This window comes from Miscanthus floridulus, chromosome 8, assembly GCF_019320115.1.
Source record: "Miscanthus floridulus cultivar M001 chromosome 8, ASM1932011v1, whole genome shotgun sequence".
Lineage (NCBI taxonomy): Eukaryota > Viridiplantae > Streptophyta > Magnoliopsida > Poales > Poaceae > Miscanthus > Miscanthus floridulus.
In genome coordinates, this window is record NC_089587.1 from 109428803 (window position 1) to 109446219 (window position 17417).

Here is a 17417-nt window from a genome sequence, read left to right on the forward strand (position 1 = left end):
TACTAGTACCCAAAGAAAAAACTGAATCTCCTCCATTTCCACATACTTGTGTTTAAAAAAGGCCCAATCAAACAACTAATTAACCCACCATTTTCTTACATTCTCCTCCACAGATGCCATGTAGTAGTAGGACTATTGTGCTAGTATATATAGGCCTGGTTCGCAGCTGGAAAAACAGCCGATGCTGATGTTGATCAATTGTGAGAGAAAAACACTGTTATTTCGCTGAAACGGTACAGCTGATAAGTTCGAAAAGGGCCATAGTAGCAGGAGTATACGGTTACAATACTACTAAGCCTCCCTACACCCGAGGTTCAAGGATGATCAACTGATCAGGACGTGAGGCCGGCGGTGTATTTGACGCCGGTGGGCGGCAACCACATGTTGCCCTCGATGAACCGCTCGACGGTGAAGTTGCCGGCCTCGGCGGGGCTGGTCATGACGTGGAACCCGGGCCACTTGACCCGCGCCGCGACGCCGGCGCCGGGGCCGGTGTTGATGTACTCCCCGTAGTAGAGCGTGTCGAGCGCGAAGTCCCCGTCCCACGCGAGCCACCCCTCGGGGCGCACCAGGTCGCCGATGTACGACTGCATGAACACCACCCGCGAGTACTGCTTCCACGGCCGGCCGAGGTACGTCTGCGTGGGCGGCGCCGCGGCGGCGGTGGCGTTGGTCGTTCCGTCGAGGAGGTCGGCGTGGGCGGAGACGTTGCAGAACTGGAAGGCGAATCCCGTGGTCATGTTGGCGTCGAGTCGCCCCTGCGCGGTGACGGAGTTCTTCTGGTCGGGCAGCGGGCGGCGCGCGAGGAGGGAGCAGTTCTGGAACACGGCGGCGGCGTTGCCGAAGACGAAGTCGACGGTGCCCGTGACGCGGCAGTCGCGGTAGAAGTGGCGGAGCGAGTGCGCGTACAGCGTGTCCTGGTAGCCCTCGAACGCGCAGCGGTAGAAGACGGAGAGGTCCGAGTCGCACCGCAGCGCCACGGCCTGGTGCTTCGATGGCCCCGCCGTGTTCTCGAACGTCAGGTCACGCGCGATGAAGCCCTTGCCGCTCACAGCTGCAGGTGTGGGAGCAAAAACCGATCGAAATTGCGTCAGATTGGTGGTTGGCAGGCACAGCTGCACTGCACAGGTACAGTAGGCAGGTCGACAAATGCCCATCAGAGTCTCCATGACTCCATGCATGCGCATGTGCTCTGCTCGGCACCTGTGGGTGCGCCCCCATCGAGTACCTCAGCACCGTACACTGTCCACTGGGCCAAAATGATCGCTTGTTTCGTACTTAACACCTGACCTGAGCCAGGCACGACCCAGAGAGCCGAGATCACAGATACGCGAGAATTGGGCGCTGCCGATACCATCCAACCCGCAGGAATTGGGCGCCCAGACGCGAACGCGAACGAAGGATGCGCATATACGGACTCTCCAGTAGCAGGCGACGCAAGCAGCAGCAGCAACAGCAACGGCATCTTTCAGCGTGTTTAGTTCCCACCCCAAATCCAAAAAGGTGCTACAGTAATCATCACATCGAATATTGCGATACATACATGGAGCATTAAATATAGACGAAAAAAAACTAATTGCACAGTTTGGTTGAAAATTACGAGACGAACGTTTTGAGCCTAATTAGTTCACGGTTGAACATTATTTGCCAAATAAAAACGAAAGTGCTACCGTAGCCCAAATTCCTAAATTTAGACCACTAAACACGCACTTTTTTCTGCAGGAAGATGGAATCGTTGTTGCGTCGGTGCCGTCCGGACGGTCCTGGAGGCTGGAGCAGTGGAGCTCGATCGATCCGCGGCTCGCAAAAAGGACGCCAGATGATGATGTATCAATGCTCTTGGCCCCCGGCAGATGGCTCGTGCCTGGAGCCTGATACTGATAGGGTGCGCTGGCCCTTGACCGGAGACTACGCGGAGTCGTCTCTGTCACACTCTGTGGGCAAGACGACTTGCTAACCCCAGCGGCCCAGCTATGTATGGCCGTGCATGGATACGGAGGGGCCGGGTTCATTTAAACTCGTGCATGCATGCACGGCATAGGGGTGTTAGGTTTCTTTTTATCGCTCCTAAAATTCATATCACATCAAATATTTAGATATTAATAAAGAACATTAAATATAGATTAATTACAAAATCAATTACATATGTTTACTGTAGCACCACATTGTCAAATCATGGACTAATTAGGCTTAAAAGATTTATCTTGCAAATTAGTCGCAAGTTGTGTAATTAATTTTGTAATTAGTCTATATTTAATACTTCATGCATGTGTCTAGATATTCAATGTGACAGAAATTTTAGGAGCGTCCGTGTAAACCAAACACCATAGTATCCCACCTAGGCCGCGTTTAGTTCCGGCCAGATTCGACGCCGGCTGAATTCGGTAGCACCGTAGCTATACTGTAGTGTTTTGTTTTTATTTGGTAATAATTGTCCAATCGTTGACTAATTAGGCTCAAAACGTTCGTCTCACAAAGTACAACCAAACTGTGCAATTAGTTTTTGATTTCGTCAACATTTAGTACTCCATGCATATACTGCAAGTTTGATGTGACGGAGAATCTTCTTTTTGCATAGTGTCAAAGTTGGGAGTTTTGGCAGGCCTTGTTTAGTTGTAGGAAGTTGGAATTTGGGGCTACTGTAGCACTTTCGTTTTTATTTGGCAATTAGTGTTCAATCATGGACTAATTAGACTTAAAACGTTCGTCTCGCAATTTCCCACCAAACTGTGCAATTAGTTTTTTTTCGTCTACATTTAATGCTCCATGCACGGACCGCAAACATTCGATGTGGCAGGTACTGTAGCACTTTTTGGGAATTGGGGGTGTAACTAAGGGTGCGTTTAGATCAAAAAAATTTTGGATTTTGGCTCACTGTAGCATTTTGTTTGTATTTGGTAATTAGTGTTTAATTATGGACTAATTAGGTTCAAAAGTTTCGTCTCGCGATTTCTCGACCAACTGTGTAATTAGTTTTTTTTCGTCTACATTTAGTACTCCATGCATGTGCCGCAAGATTCGATGTGACAGTTACTATGCAAATTTTTTTGGCAACTAAACGAGGCCTAAAGAAGGCTACACAAGGGCCTACGTTACGCCGAAATCCAGAACTGGTCTGGTGTTAATGCTGCACGTTGGCAGTGTAGTTAAGGCGGGGGCCGGTGAGGCTGGTGGCGGGAGGGGCTTGAATGGTACACCACACTACTGTTACTGCACAGTGCTTGTTCGTGGAAACTTCCGGCTCGCCGCAGTGGCACGGGAACTGCGTGCGCCACAGCCTGTACGTGAGACGGTGCATGCCAGGGCCCAGGGCTCAGGACAGGAGGCAACTAAATAACGTGACATTGCATCAACTCCGGCAGCAGCCAGCAGGTAACTACTTCTGCTACTGCCAAGCCCGTGCCAGGGCAGGCTCCCCTGATTTTTTCGAACCATGGTGCTTTCTCTCTGGATATCCATGTATGGTATTGGTACGGCGCCACCCCTGGGTTGGTACCGCACCGACCCGTGCTACTGCATGCTTTGCCGGTGATCTATGACATGCTTGCTGCCACACCTGACGTGCACCGCAACGCACAGTCGGTCGTAGCCATGCCACAGTGCAACGATGGCACCTTGACCATCTCTCGTACGTCGACAGGCGTCTAATACAGCAGTAGTACTACTACTCAAAGCTGGTAATGTAAATTTACTGAGCTTATCCCAGGTGAATCTAGCTTACCAAAGCAAAGAAATTAGACATTGCTAGCGTTACCGAGAGAACCCGTACGTAGTGACTAGTGGGATTCATCACTTCGTCGTTCGTAGATTTTGCTTTGACCATGCATGCATGGACCACAGTATGATCCTCTACTCTTAAAACATGGTCGAGTTTTCACGAAATTTAATTATTTTTGAGGCAGAGCGGAGGAACAGTTAGGACACATGCTGCACTCAGACTCACCGACGGTGGCGCTGCGGTAGGTGGTGTAGCCGTCGACGTAGCTGCGGTGCCCGGAGATGACCGTGACGCCCATGCCGTCGCCGACCAGCATCAGGTTCCACTTCTTCTTCTTCACCTCCACCGTCTCCCTGTACACGCCTTTCTTCACGTAGATCACGTGCCGCGCCGCGCTCTGCGATGGCGCCGCCTCCACGGCCGCGCTCACCGTCGTGAAGTTGCCGCTCCCGTCCTGCGCCACCACGGCGTCCACCGGCAGGCCCCCGGGCCCCACGGGCATCTGCAGCAGCCGCCGATCCCTCGCGCGCACCCACCGCGGCGGGGCGGCGGCGCCGAGGCCGGCGCCGCGGCGGGAGGAGGAGGCCGCGGCGGCGGCGACCTGGCCGAGGCCGTCGGCGAGGAGCGAGGTGACGGCGTCGAGCCCCGTGGCGACGAGCGAGGCCAGCGGGGAGCCGGTCTGGTCTAGGCCTTCCTTGCAGGTGTCCTGGTTCCCGAGCGCGCCGCTCAGCCAGGACCGCAGGTCGGACCGCGCGTCGCCGGTGCCGACGAGGCGGCCGCCCGCCCCCGCCCCCGCCTCGGCGGGGCTGTATTCGTCGTCCGAAGTGGTGGACATGGACCACGACAGCTCGTCGGAGGAGAGGTCGAGGAGGTCGAGGCAGTCGGCGACGGCGGAGGTCAGGCGGAGGTCGCCGCCGAGGATGCCGCCGCCGATGGGGAACGACGAGATGATGGACGTCACGCCCCTGATCGCGTCCAGCGTCTCGCGCAGCGTGGAGATCAGCCCCGCCGAGACGCCGCCGCCCTCCTCCCTTGCCTTTGCCGCCGGGTGTGCATTGTTCGGGGGAAGCAGGGACGAGGCACTAGCAGCAGCAGCCAGCAGCAGGGAGAGCACGAGGAGGAGCTGAGGTGCTGCGGCGCGCGGAGACGTCGACGCCGACGCCGACGCCATTTTTCGCGCTGGCTAGCTAGCGAGAGCGAGTGTGTCGGTTGTGGGTTCCTGCTCGGGGGGATGGGTTTTAGAAGCATAATCCAACTGAGTGCTGGCAACTGTTTTCTTTGTAAGCAACAGTTTGGGCATGTGTGGTGTCGCTGAACAGGTAGGGTAGTGACGACAGGAAACGGGGTTTAGTCGTACAAGAAAGAGGCTTTGGAGGCTTCCCTCTCTGCACCAGTATTCGTTACAGGTGCTTTTCAGGGAGGTGTAGCCGTCGGTTGCTTTGCCTCCGCACTGATCCACGATAACATGTTCGGTTGGCTGGTTCGTATCGTTGCTGATTCGTGAAGAAGTACTACTAGCTGGTTTGTGTGAGAGAAAAATACTATTCTGGCTAGAAATTTACTATTGTTTATGACAAGCCACAATCAAACAAACAGGCTGTGCAGGACATTGTTAAGCAGGCGGTCGATAAGCAAAACTTAAGTGACATTGTTTTTGTAAGTGAACACAAGTGACATTGTTAAGCAGCATTGTTATACTAGCACGTTTGTCTTTGTCCGTCGTTTGATGACCTAGCACTCCATCCCCAGCCTGTGCAGGAACAGTAGAGAACAGTGACCAAAAGATCGTCCGGCCAGCCAAACGGGCTCTACCAGTGAAGAACAGTCCAGTCCAGAACCTGGATCGCTTTCCCAAATAGGGCCATGCTTGCACTCGATGAATAGTAGCGTTTTCGTCTTATTTGGTAAATATTATCCAATCGTGGACCAACTAAACTCAAAAGATTCATCTCGTGATTTTCAACTAAACTGTGCAATTAGTTATTTTTTTTACCTACATTTAATGCTCCATGAAAGCGGCTAAAAATTGATGTGATGGAGAGAGAGTGAAAAAACTTAATTTGGAAGTGATCTAAACAGGCCTAGGAGCAGCGGTACGTACACATCAGGCTAGAGCTTGTGGCATGCATGTGCTGCTCGCCCCGTACACGCGGCGCTGCTCTTTCTGATTATTCTCATGTTCTCTTGTAGGAGTATCATCTCCTGTCTGTGGCCCGGGCCGCCGGGCGCCTGGCTCTGTGCCGGTGCCGTCGATCCTTCGCCGGGAAGCAACTGGTAGGAGCGCCCCCCCCCTAGCTTTATCGGGTCAGGGCATCAGGGGCATGCTTGCGTGAAGCACAGCTGCACAGGCAGAGATGTGTCGTGTGCCCGCCCGGACAGCAGCCGAGGGCCACCGTCACTGCCCACAGCGCCTTGGATCGATTGCATTGCAGCCTACGTCGCTTGGATGCTTGCGCGCGTCCAAACCGCGTTGTTGTGTTGTGCGTGTGTAAAGCAGCACGCGAGAGCGACCACGCGACGAGCCTTTTGTGCTACTGCTAGATGGCGGTGCCGCGGTGGGAGGGCGGATGACGACGCGACTAAATCGCGAACGTTCGCTGAATTCCAGTCGAGAGAACGATCCGACGACCACTGCAAATTCTATTTTAGAAATAAACAAATCCCACCGCTTTCTCCATCGGCAGGCAGGCGCTTTTTTTTTTTGCACATGCAAACACGCCGGTCCTGTTTTCTTTTCACACGCGTGCACGGAACCTGTCGTTCTCTTTTCTCTCGCACATAACTTACACAACTTGAGTTACACAGCGTAACTTCGAAGGAATAAGTTAAACGTACTAAGTTATAAAACATTTTCTCTAGGTTTCATTAGCATTTTTCTTTTCGTTATAGAAACTAATCAGTCGGGAACGTGAAAAATGAGTTTAAAAAAGGGTAGTGGAGGAAAATAAAAGTAACTTTTACGCCATAGACTACACAACAAAATCCCATGAGATAATGCAAACTTCAATAACAAGTTACAAAATAGATTTGCATAGCTTGTACAACTATGATATTCAACATCTGTGTCTTCAATGGTAAGATCTGCAAAATATTTAATATTTAAAAATCATAAATACAAAAAGAACAAAGTTGTCAACAAAGAAACGCATAACTTAATAGCAAAAACTAACATAATAACCTAACATAGGGTGATAAATATGAAACTAAGTACAGTAAGTTGATCATATATAACTCTATACAAGAAGTTAATCAAATAAGTTATATTGCATACACATGAAAAGACATGTTAGGTGCATAACTCCGAACAATAAGTTAATCAAATAAGTAGGTATCATACACATGAGAACACAAGTTAGATACATAACTATGTACCATAAGTTAATCAAATAAGTTAACTAGCATATACATGAAAAGACAAATTAGGTGCAACTTATACATATAACTTATACACATAACTTCAACATATATCTTCAACGTGACAAAGTTAAAGCACATACTTATACATATAACTTACTACGTGATAAAGTTATATGCATAACTTTTATGTATATTGTGGAACAAACTTATTAATATAATTTCATAGAAAGCTATAAAAATTATACAGAAAAGTTTTATGTATAACTTGTTTGTATAACTTAGATATATAACTTGATGAATGACTTAGATGCAAAGTTGGACGTATAAGTTATATTCAAGAACATAGATGTACAAATTAATATCATAACATATTAGTAAAAATATAAAAACTATGTACTAAAATAATTATGTAGTATAACTTATAAATATATAATAAAAAGGAGAAAAAATGGTAGAAAAAACAAAAAAAAAAGGAACGTCTGTGCAGGTGTAGCCATGCCATCGAATGAATCCAACCAATAAAAAGTTATTTAATACAACTTGTGTGCATAAATTATAAGTTATATGTTATATGTCATAATTTAATATACATAAATTGGTACTGGAAAAATATTTGAAACATATGCAAGTAAGGTCTAGTTTTGTTCGTCTCGTTGCGTAAAACACACTGGTGCGGACGAAATTAAAAACAGAGCAGTTTGAAATAAATGTTTTTCTTTTCGAAAAAATGATATCAGCAGCCGGCAGCCAGTCCATGCGCGCCCTGTTCGCTAAACATGAATCAGGTGAACGCTCGCTCAATTGGTTTGAGGGCGGACGATTCTCTAGCGGTGAAAAGACTGTTCAAGAATGGAGTTGCCTTTGGGCATTCGACCAGAGTGCTAGACCAATCGCTTATGTGGCGCCCACCCCGCCACCCTCCCTCGATTGATCCCTGTTAACTAGTCTCAGTCTTGCCTCTTGGGATGCCAACTAACCGCCTACAACTAGTAGCGGTTTATACGAAGGCACGAAATGGCCAAATAGAAGTTTAAGATGTAGTTTTTTTTGAAGAATTTTATAACCTTTACATCGAGTAAACATAATAATCATGAATGTACTTCTAGCCTTGGTATAAAAGCATAATGCCTAAAAACAGGCAAGAGCATGTGCCATTATAATGACTGTCAATGTCCATGTGTCGGAGAAAACACCGTGACCGTCTGCACCAATTGCTCCGACGCCACTATAATCAAAACTGACGAGGTAAGCTTCTAGAGAATAACCCAAGTGTGGAGCCAACGGATAACTGAATATAGCACCTACAAAGGAGAATAAGCATGTTATTTTTCAAATATCAAATCATGTCTACATAACCATAGTGACCAACAAGTAGAAGTAGCTATGATCTGACAGAACTAAAGGTTTTAAATCCCTTCCAAACCCTTGAAGCCAACCTCAGAACATATGAGAAATATTATGAAGTTGAGGAAAGCTTAAAGCAATATGTATGTAGCCCCAAACCGCACAGAAAAACGGCATTCAAGGAAGACATGCTTAATTGTATTGTGCCAAAAGCAACACTCTTTACTACCTTGTCAATTGCGTTTTGCTAAATTGTCTTATGTAAAATCACTCCTCTATGAATATACCAAAGAAAAAAATTACCTTTAGTGGAGCCTTTAGTTTTTAAATGATTTTGTTTAAGTTGAGAACATCTAGGTGAATCAAAGCCAATAATGTGATCTCACCGAGGGTTGGCTATCGGGTCCAAATTCCAGTGAAATAAATCATGCCCTTGTGTAAGCATGATATTAGCATTGTGAGGAAGAAGTTCATTTCACGCTACTAATTTATGTCGAATCACATCATGTCTCCATGAAATGTTTAGAATATTGTATAAGCAAAGTTATTGTTCCTTCAAAGTTGGGTTTTCCAACTATTTATCCTCCAGAATCTCACTTGGTCCATCTTTGATTATCACTATTGGATTGTTCAGGTTACATAACTAGGGTAGCCCAAAGCACGGTTATAGAGTCACTCAGGACGGCCCAGCCGGCCTCAGCCTAGCAAAATCACGACCTCTCGCCCCTGAGCCGTACGAGGCCCGCCTCGACCTCTCCCGCCTCTCGACCACGCACCGCGTGGTGCCCTCCACTACCTCCGGCCTTAGCCACTAGGAAAGGATGGGAGGTGGGTGGTGCATTAAATGCACACTGCCCGAATGGGACACACACGCGCACACTCTGCCTGGTATGAGAAGCCCTCTAATCGCTAGGTCTCGGGGCGGGGCGTCATCTTGGACAGCACTCCGCTGATAGACAAGACAACACAATAACTCGACTATGTCACCCCGCGTGGTCGGCACTGTCCAAATCCCATCTAGCCTGATAGATGGGCATACAATCACACCTACTACAGTATGGGAATCATGACCAGGAGTCAGCTCCTCACAAACTGGCCGCATCCAATGTCCTTGACCTGACCACAAGAGGTCAGGGCAACGGTGTCGCGACCTAGGGAGTAGGTAGCCCACGATGGACAGCCACTCTCCTGGTACAATGACATTATGACTTCTCCCCGAAGAAACGGATGCTAGGTCGAAGGCCACGACGACTACAACGAGCCCACACTGTGAGGGGAGTTGATGAACAACCAACACTCCCATGGCACCACCACGGCCAGCACAGTGCCACCGCCGTACGCCATGCCTTGGCATGGGAAGCCAGACCCTAATGACCATGCCTGGATGTGCTGACAAGACCGGATGGATTACTAACCAAGCTTACTAGCCTCTCCCTCCCTCGGGCTCTTGACCACTCGGGTTGGGAGAACCCTACACTTTTGCATGTAACCTAGCCCCCACGGCTATATAAGGGGAGCTAGGCCTTCTTCCTAGAGGATCGATTTCTCCTACCTCTAGCTTTCTATCCATAGAACCCTACCTTGCATACCCCCTATTGTAAGCCATTTGGAGCCCTTGAACTTGAGGAACACGTACTCGTAGTCTTTGGTAAAGGACGTAGGGCTTCATCCCAAACCAGTATAATTCCTTGTGTCTTGAGTGCTAACCATTGATTCCCTTGAGCAGCGCGGCGCTAAATTTACTCGTCGGTTCTCAAAACACCGACATGGATCATACGCTGAACCGACACGGTGGATCATGGCCCACTTTCACAAACGACAATGAAAACAAGCTCTAATAAAGTTTGTGGAGTAGCGAAGGATCCAAAGTAGAGAAAATCTTGTTTCATTTCTGTAAGACTAGCCCAAAAACTACAATTAGTTATGAGATCAGACAGTTACCTTGCTTCCTCCGTGTTTGCAATTGAGGTTGAGCCATCAACATCATTCAAGGAATGAATAAGACACCAGTTAGCACTTGACAAGAATAAAAGATTGAAGGGCGTGGAGTTACTCATTGTTGTTCTATTACTAAAGCGACTTGTACAGTACTGTTGTAGTCATTTTTACTCTTGTTCTTAGCTAATAGATATTAGCTGCTACTAGATTAGCTAAGAAGTCACAACTAAGGTTGTCATGTTCATAAACTCGGGGTCCCTCGCTGGCCGGCTTTCCAACAAAGGCTCGGCCCAAGCAGACAAACACACAACTTATGGGCCGGCCCAAGTATCTGAATGATAGGCCATAAGGGCAATCCAATCACTGACTGGAAGGTCTGGTCGAGGAGGAACAACACCCGCCTTACGACTCTGGCCCACCTCTCCGACCAGAGCGCTTGCTTTGGTCTCCAGCCCGCCTCTGGACGGTCTCTCTGACCGGAAGGCCTAGCAAAGCACTACCTCTAACTCCGACCCCACGTCTCCGACCGGGGTATGCAAAGACCTTGCTCACTGCTCTTCTCCGACTAGCACAACCAGAGCCGACTGGGACCAACCAACTGAGGACGCCCGCTCGAAAAAGACCAGGGAACGGATGGAGAAAGCAAGGCAAGGCGCATAAGTCAAACCATGATACCAGGGACCGTACCCTATACACATACAAGAATAATACTCTACAACTGCCCTGACACAAACAGTGTTGTAGGTGCTGACATTTTCCCTACAGTATTATGGGTGCCATTAACTCCCATACGGTAAGGCCCCCACATGCCTCTAGGCATCGACAGTGTTGTAGGCGCCAGCATTTACCGTATTGAGTGAACATAGCAAAACTCCTCACATGCCTCTAGGCATCAACAGTATAGCAGGTACCGACATCTGCCATACCCGCACAAAACGACATAGCCTCCCACGTACATCCGACAACCAACAGTATCATGGGTGCCTACCATCATCCCGTACCCGCCGGTATGGGCAATAAGGCTTAGAAGCATACGTACTCTCTCCCTCTCACTTGTAAGGCCATCCCCTTTATCTATAAAAGGGGATGCGCTCTCTCCTAGGAGACTGAATTAAGCTAGTTCATCCAAGTCATTTTCCATTTTTCATTAGATCAACCAAGTTCACTAGCACACAACCACAGAATTGCTAGGTTCGAACCACAAGCACACACTTGAACACTTAGCTCATAGCGGAGCTCCTATCGCTCTCGGCCCTTCAAACTTCGAGCACCTAGGCTCAGGAATAAAGTCATTGACTGACTTAAACTAGACGTAGGGCACATTGCCTGAACCAGTATAAACCCTGTGTCATTGAGTGCTAGGCCACCTCCGATCACAACATGCGGCAAAACTATAAATATTTACTTGTTGGTCACTTTTTGCACCGACCGTTGGCGCCATCTATGGGGAAGACGCTATACGTTCAACACTTTTTGGTTATCGGATGGCCCACTTTTCCACCACCTTCGCCATGGCGGGCTCTGGCGATACGATTCGCTTCGGCTCACTAGAGTTTCCCACGCTCCCACCTGTTGGGATGTGGGTTCCACCTATCTTTGAGCCATCCCTGGCCTTCCTCCTTAGAAGCCTAGACTTTGTTGCCGACTGGCTCAGCGTACTACACCTCCGCGAGGAGGCACTCATTCTGGCACCCGTCGGAGGGGCGCCCTCCATCGACTTTGGGATGCACAACTTCGATGATACAGCATCCGCGCTTCATTCCGAGCAAACTCTCTGCTCAAACCCCGCTGTGAGTAATGTACATGCTGTTATTTACTTACTATTCTCTATCTTCCGTCGATTACCTAGAGGGACCCCATTGTCCCCGCCGTGACCGCCATATGACTGGTTCTCCTATGGCCTCACATCTCTCATGGATGCGTACGCCTGGGGGCTCTAAAGGATGCCGGCATCGCCCCCTCTCATGTCCAAATTTGTGGGGATGGCGAGCTATGCTCCCACCTATTTCCTTGACCTCATGGATGACGATGTTGAGAGTGACGGCTCTAGCTTCGGTGACATGGTGCCATGCCACCGTCCATCCCGGTAGTGCACTATGGTGGACGCTCTAGGACAGCCACTGGCGGTAATGTAGTCCTTGCAGACTCATGCCCCTCTGGATCCTCATTCGAAGACCCCTGAGCTCGCATGGGAGCACGGTGAGGAACCACGACAATAGTGGCTGCACCAGCCACCGACTGCGCTAGCGCGCTCAGCGCACCACACTGCGCCCCATGCTCATAGACCAGTGAGCGGTGCCTAGGGTCATGCCCGTCGGGTCCAGCGTAACACCATGGATAGGGGGAATGATCCCCCATAGTTCGCTCGGGCCAATCAGAACATCGCCACCACAACAATGCTTCTGCATGGCCTCCCTGAGCCGGACGACCCTTAGGAATAGGCGATCCACCGAAACCTTCAGGCACTAGTGGAGACCACCGCCGTTCAATAGGCGGAGAGCTCCGTATCGTGACACCGACTCATGGCCTCTCTCCCCACCAGGGGAATGGGGACGCAGTAGACGAGTCGCTCCACCCACTCACCGCTATAACTGCCGAGTGCAGCACAAGAGGTCGCACCCATGCCTCGTCTTGACTTGACGAACGCTCCACACCAACCGCCTGCATATGCGAAGCTCAAACCGAACCAAGATGCACACAGCGGCGACCGGAGTCTTAGCCCTAATGGCCCGAGACCACAGAACTTTGTCCAACGCCTCCAGCGAGTGCCGCTCTCGCTGTGCTCCAACAGAGGCCGAGGCAAAGGCAACGCCAAGCTCTAGGATTAGGATGAGGGCCCCTCCACGAAGAAGGGGAAAAAGAATAGAAAAGATCACCGCTGACCGGCCAACTCCGCGTTGGTCGCCACGGCTGATCACACGGGTAAGCAACCCCAGCAGGACCCTTCGAGCCACTTCCATGAGCTCATGGAGAGCCCATGCACCAACCACGACTACCCCATCAAACACCTCTACAAGGACTACAAGCTCCTCAAGCGCCTTCTGCGGCAGGCCGGCGGGCCAAAGGAAGAAAAAGGCGAAGAAGCAGCGACCGAGAAAGGGGGCGTAGCAGGCAAGGATCCGAACAACTGAAGGTTGAAGTGATCCGACCGAACGCCTACCAGCTGAAGGATGACAACGACGACATTCTCACCGAATGCTTGGAATAGCTATGTCATTTTTCTTCCCCTAATTTTTAGTCTTACCATTATTTACTTAGCGTTTGCTCCTATAAAAGCACCCCGACCCGAACACTTTTCGGCCCGGGTCGCTCAGAGGCTCCACGAGCGTGCACTACTACCTCTCTTTTTTTTACTATCACATGGTGAAGCTCCTTCTTACCCAAACAAAAGGTTAGTTCGTTCCTTTAATTTGCCTTACGTAGCTTTGCTTTAAAACATTCCGACCAATCGCACCCTGCCTTTTCCTACGGTTACGAGTTGCTGAGCCTCATGGGCCACGCCCCGGGCTCCCAAGGTTGTAGCCTTCGGGACAAACAGGAGAGTATGAGAAAGAAAGAATAAAAAACAAAATTATGCTAAGGGAAAACTAAGAAACGAAAGGGACAAGCTTCCCCAAATGGAGTGACTCCACAAAAAACAAAACCGACTGTCATTAAGTACACAAAAATGTTTACACAGGGGCTCCCCATGAACTTAATCTTTTTACATCTACTAAACTTCTTATACTTCACAAACTATTGGGGTGGCTCGGTGGCATTTGCTGTCGGTGCGACTGGCAAAGGCTCGTGCTGCTCACTCCCCGGTGGAATGACATTTGGCTCAGTCGAAACTAGGGCGATGTCCACCTCTGACCTAGGCTCCATGCCATCCATAGGCTAGGCAATGTCCTCTCGACGCATGCTTCTGGCCATATCTTCATGGCGGACGTCCATCACCCACTACGTAGAGACTTGCTCTGCCACCAACCTTGCGTGCGGTAGCAAGCTCTGCCCGAGCATTTAGATGTCCTCCATGCTCAAGCCATCAGCGTACCCACTGCAGATAGTGGCGAAGTCTAGGTGCAGGTGGTACGTTGCCACCAAGGTCAACACCCTCGACGCTTCATAGAATAGCCCACTTGTGATAAGGTCCTGGACCACATCTGGGACCTTCGCCAGCTAGACGGTGGGCGCGCTAGTGCTTGGCGCCGACCTGAAGCCCTTCGAGATGACAAGCTAGGCAACGTTGTGGATATGGTCAAGTTTCCCCTTGAGAGCATGTCGCTCTTCTTGGTACTTAGCCAGTTCCTCTACATTCTGACTAAAAGTCACCTTGACCATCTCCAGGTCCTGCCCCAGTGACTTCACCTTTCCGCCTAGTTCTGAAAGAAGGGCAACAAGCATAGAAACAGGCTGAAGGAAGAAACCAACACGACAAAAAATAGAAAAGGTACGTACCGATGTGGAAGTTCTCAAGGGTGGAGAATTCCTCCACCTGCCGGGCCACCTGCTCGCATAGCCAGGCGCTCACCTCCTTCGTCCCCATCACTCGGCCCTGAAGCACGAGCACTTCCCGGTCTACCTCCGACCGAGCCTTCCGCTCTGACTCTAGGGCCTTTCGCGCCAACTCTAGGGTGTTCTGCTCTGACACCAAGGCACTCTGCTCTGACTCAAGGGTCTCTAGGGATTTCTAGAGCACCGCCTCGGTGTCCGCTAGGGATATCTGCAACCTAGCCTCGGTCTCTGCCTAGCGGGCCTTCATCGCCTCAAGCCCTCGCTTAGCGGCGGTCGCTCGCTCTGCTGCACGCTACCCCTCTGCCCGCGCCACTATCGCCTCGGCCACCTAGTCCTAGGACTCGTGGCGAGTGGACTCTAGCTGATGCTCAAGCTCAGCCACCCGGGCATGCTCCATCCGGAGGAAGCGGGACTTGTGGGATGACATCTCCTTCAGACCCTACAAAAACAAGCATGCTGAGGCAACCAATAAGAGATTCAGAGGTCAAGGACAAATACAAGAAACTCACCTCCACGGCAAGCTGTAGGTCGACCTCGACTAACTTTTGGGTGTACTTAACCCGCTCCTAGGTGTCCCCAAGCTTTGCGGATAGGTTGGCGAGTTCGGACACCATGGCGAGTCCTTTCTCCCCAAGGATGTTCCAGAGCTGACACTCCTAGGAATCCCGAAGGATGAACCACACCTTTGTCGAGTCCTCAGGGTAGGGCCACTCTAGGTTACCCTCCGATAGCCCGCTGGAGGGCCAGCCTCTGACTGAACCACTGCTAGCTCCTGCGATGACACCGGTAGCTCCACCATGTCATCAGCCTCATCGTCGGATGGGATATCCACCACCTCAGTTGCACGGGCCACCGCTAGGTGTTCTAACTCTGTCTCGGCCATGTCTCTATAACAGAATCGACCAATTATATGAGATTAAGTAAGGAAATCTTCCGCCAAAGCAGATAATTTAGCAAACTTAAGCCCGTATAACCCGATAGTCCATGAAACCATGAAGGATTTCAAACCAATCGACATACAAACCAAGATCGTACAAGTTTAGTAAGTACCGTCACATGTTACATAAAGTTCACAATGACAGTTGGATACATCAGAGTTTAGAACATAAAGTTATTACAAACCAAGTTAAATCTGAAATAGCAGAAGCAAATAGTTTTAAAGTCACACACACACTTTTGGTTTAGATATAGTGTCAGTAGGTAGTCATCAACAACAAAAGCATCAGAGGAGAGATACTACTACTACAACCACTGTACTAACATGCCAAGTCACCACAGCAATCTAAGATGCGTCAAAGATACACCAAAGCAAACATTATTAACTAATCATGCATTAAAGAAGATTAGTTTATTTCATTTTAAACTAGGGCTACAACAGCAACATATATTTTTGGTGCTCATAAAAATCTGAGAAAATTACAGTAGCATAGTACTACTATAAGTAGGGTACCATAAAATTTTCATGGCATTTGGATAAGTAAAATAGCCTACACAAAAATGACAAGCTATGGTTGATAATTAAGCATGAAATTACTTTGTACTATAAAAAGTGTCAAACAATAGATTTGGTATTTTTCCTATGTTCTACACAATAAACAATCACTGCCCAAAAAATTATCATACACATGTTTTATACAATTTTTGCTCTCTATATAAAATAACAAAAATCATCAATTAATGGCACTTGAACTACACATCAATATTTCTCTACAGAACATGCATGACATATATTTTTCCTACAAAGTACATCTCAAGCATAGATCAACCAACTTGGAATCATATATTTCTGATGTATATTCTATTTATTAGACATTTTCTAAGAAATCAACATTTATTCAATTTAAATAAAGCTACACAGAAAAGTATCATAAATTTGACATGCAATATTTTTAACAGATAGATCTAGTCACAAGAAACCTAGCAAAATTTGTTTCAACAAATTTGGAGCTATTTTGAGCAAGTTATGAATTTCAAAAGCATTTAAACAAAATCTATAAATCATTTCTTTTTTTTTCTGAAAAACCAGCGGGCCTTAAAACGTTGGGTGCACCCGGTGCAGTGCACCTGGGTTCGCGCCGAGGAGCTGAAGCGTGGGCCCCCACGGGTCAACCGGCCCCGCTGGTCAGTCAACCGGAGACAGGGGACGGCTTTGACCGGCCGGATCTCACCGGCGGTGAGGTCGCCGGCGGCGTGGTCGCCACCGTCGGACTTCACACGACGATGCGCACACGTCGGTACTACTTGCGCGGCTAGAGGACCACCGAAGTAGGGTGGCCGGCGACCATGGCGTGCGGCGACGCTGTATAGCGGCGGTGCGGGCTTGTTCCGGCGCAAGGGTGGCCGGAGCGGCGACATCGGCTCACGACCGAGCTTCGCCATTGTGAGGCGGGCACGGCGCGCGCGAAAGGAGGAAGAGAGGGAGGTAGAGCAGGGCTAGCCACGGCGAGCAGCGACGTAGAGGAAAACGCCCGATTGGCCTTACCTCCGGTCAATTCGCGTGGCGAGCGAGTCGACAGCGGGGTGCGTGAGGTGGCGGTGCTGGTGGCGCGAGAAGGCGGCGAGTGGT

General features: G+C 49.4%; 1 protein-coding gene across 1 annotated transcript; it reads right to left on the reverse strand.

Annotated features, from left to right (window-relative positions):
* Nucleotides 1-21: 21 nt before the first annotated feature.
* LOC136477143 (pectinesterase-like) lies at nucleotides 22-5142 on the reverse strand. The gene is made up of 2 exons (XM_066475200.1): nucleotides 3944-5142; nucleotides 22-1054 (listed from the first exon to the last, which is right to left on the reverse strand). Exons 1-2 carry the CDS (start codon nucleotides 4887-4889, stop codon nucleotides 333-335), a joined length of 1668 nt encoding a protein of 555 aa, XP_066331297.1. The 5' UTR covers nucleotides 4890-5142; the 3' UTR covers nucleotides 22-332.
* Between the last annotated feature and the right edge of the window lie 12275 nt (nucleotides 5143-17417).

What these genes read in the sequence shown, in the direction of transcription:
- LOC136477143 (XM_066475200.1), bottom strand. Translation starts at nt 4,889, where the DNA reads ATGGCGTCGGCGTCGGCGTCGACGTCTCCGCGCGCCGCAGCACCTCAG. An exon ending in CTACCGCAGCGCCACCGTCG is followed by an intron (nt 1,055 to 3,943) that starts GTGAGTCTGAGT and finishes CCACACCTGCAG; the next exon opens with CTGTGAGCGGCAAGGGCTTC.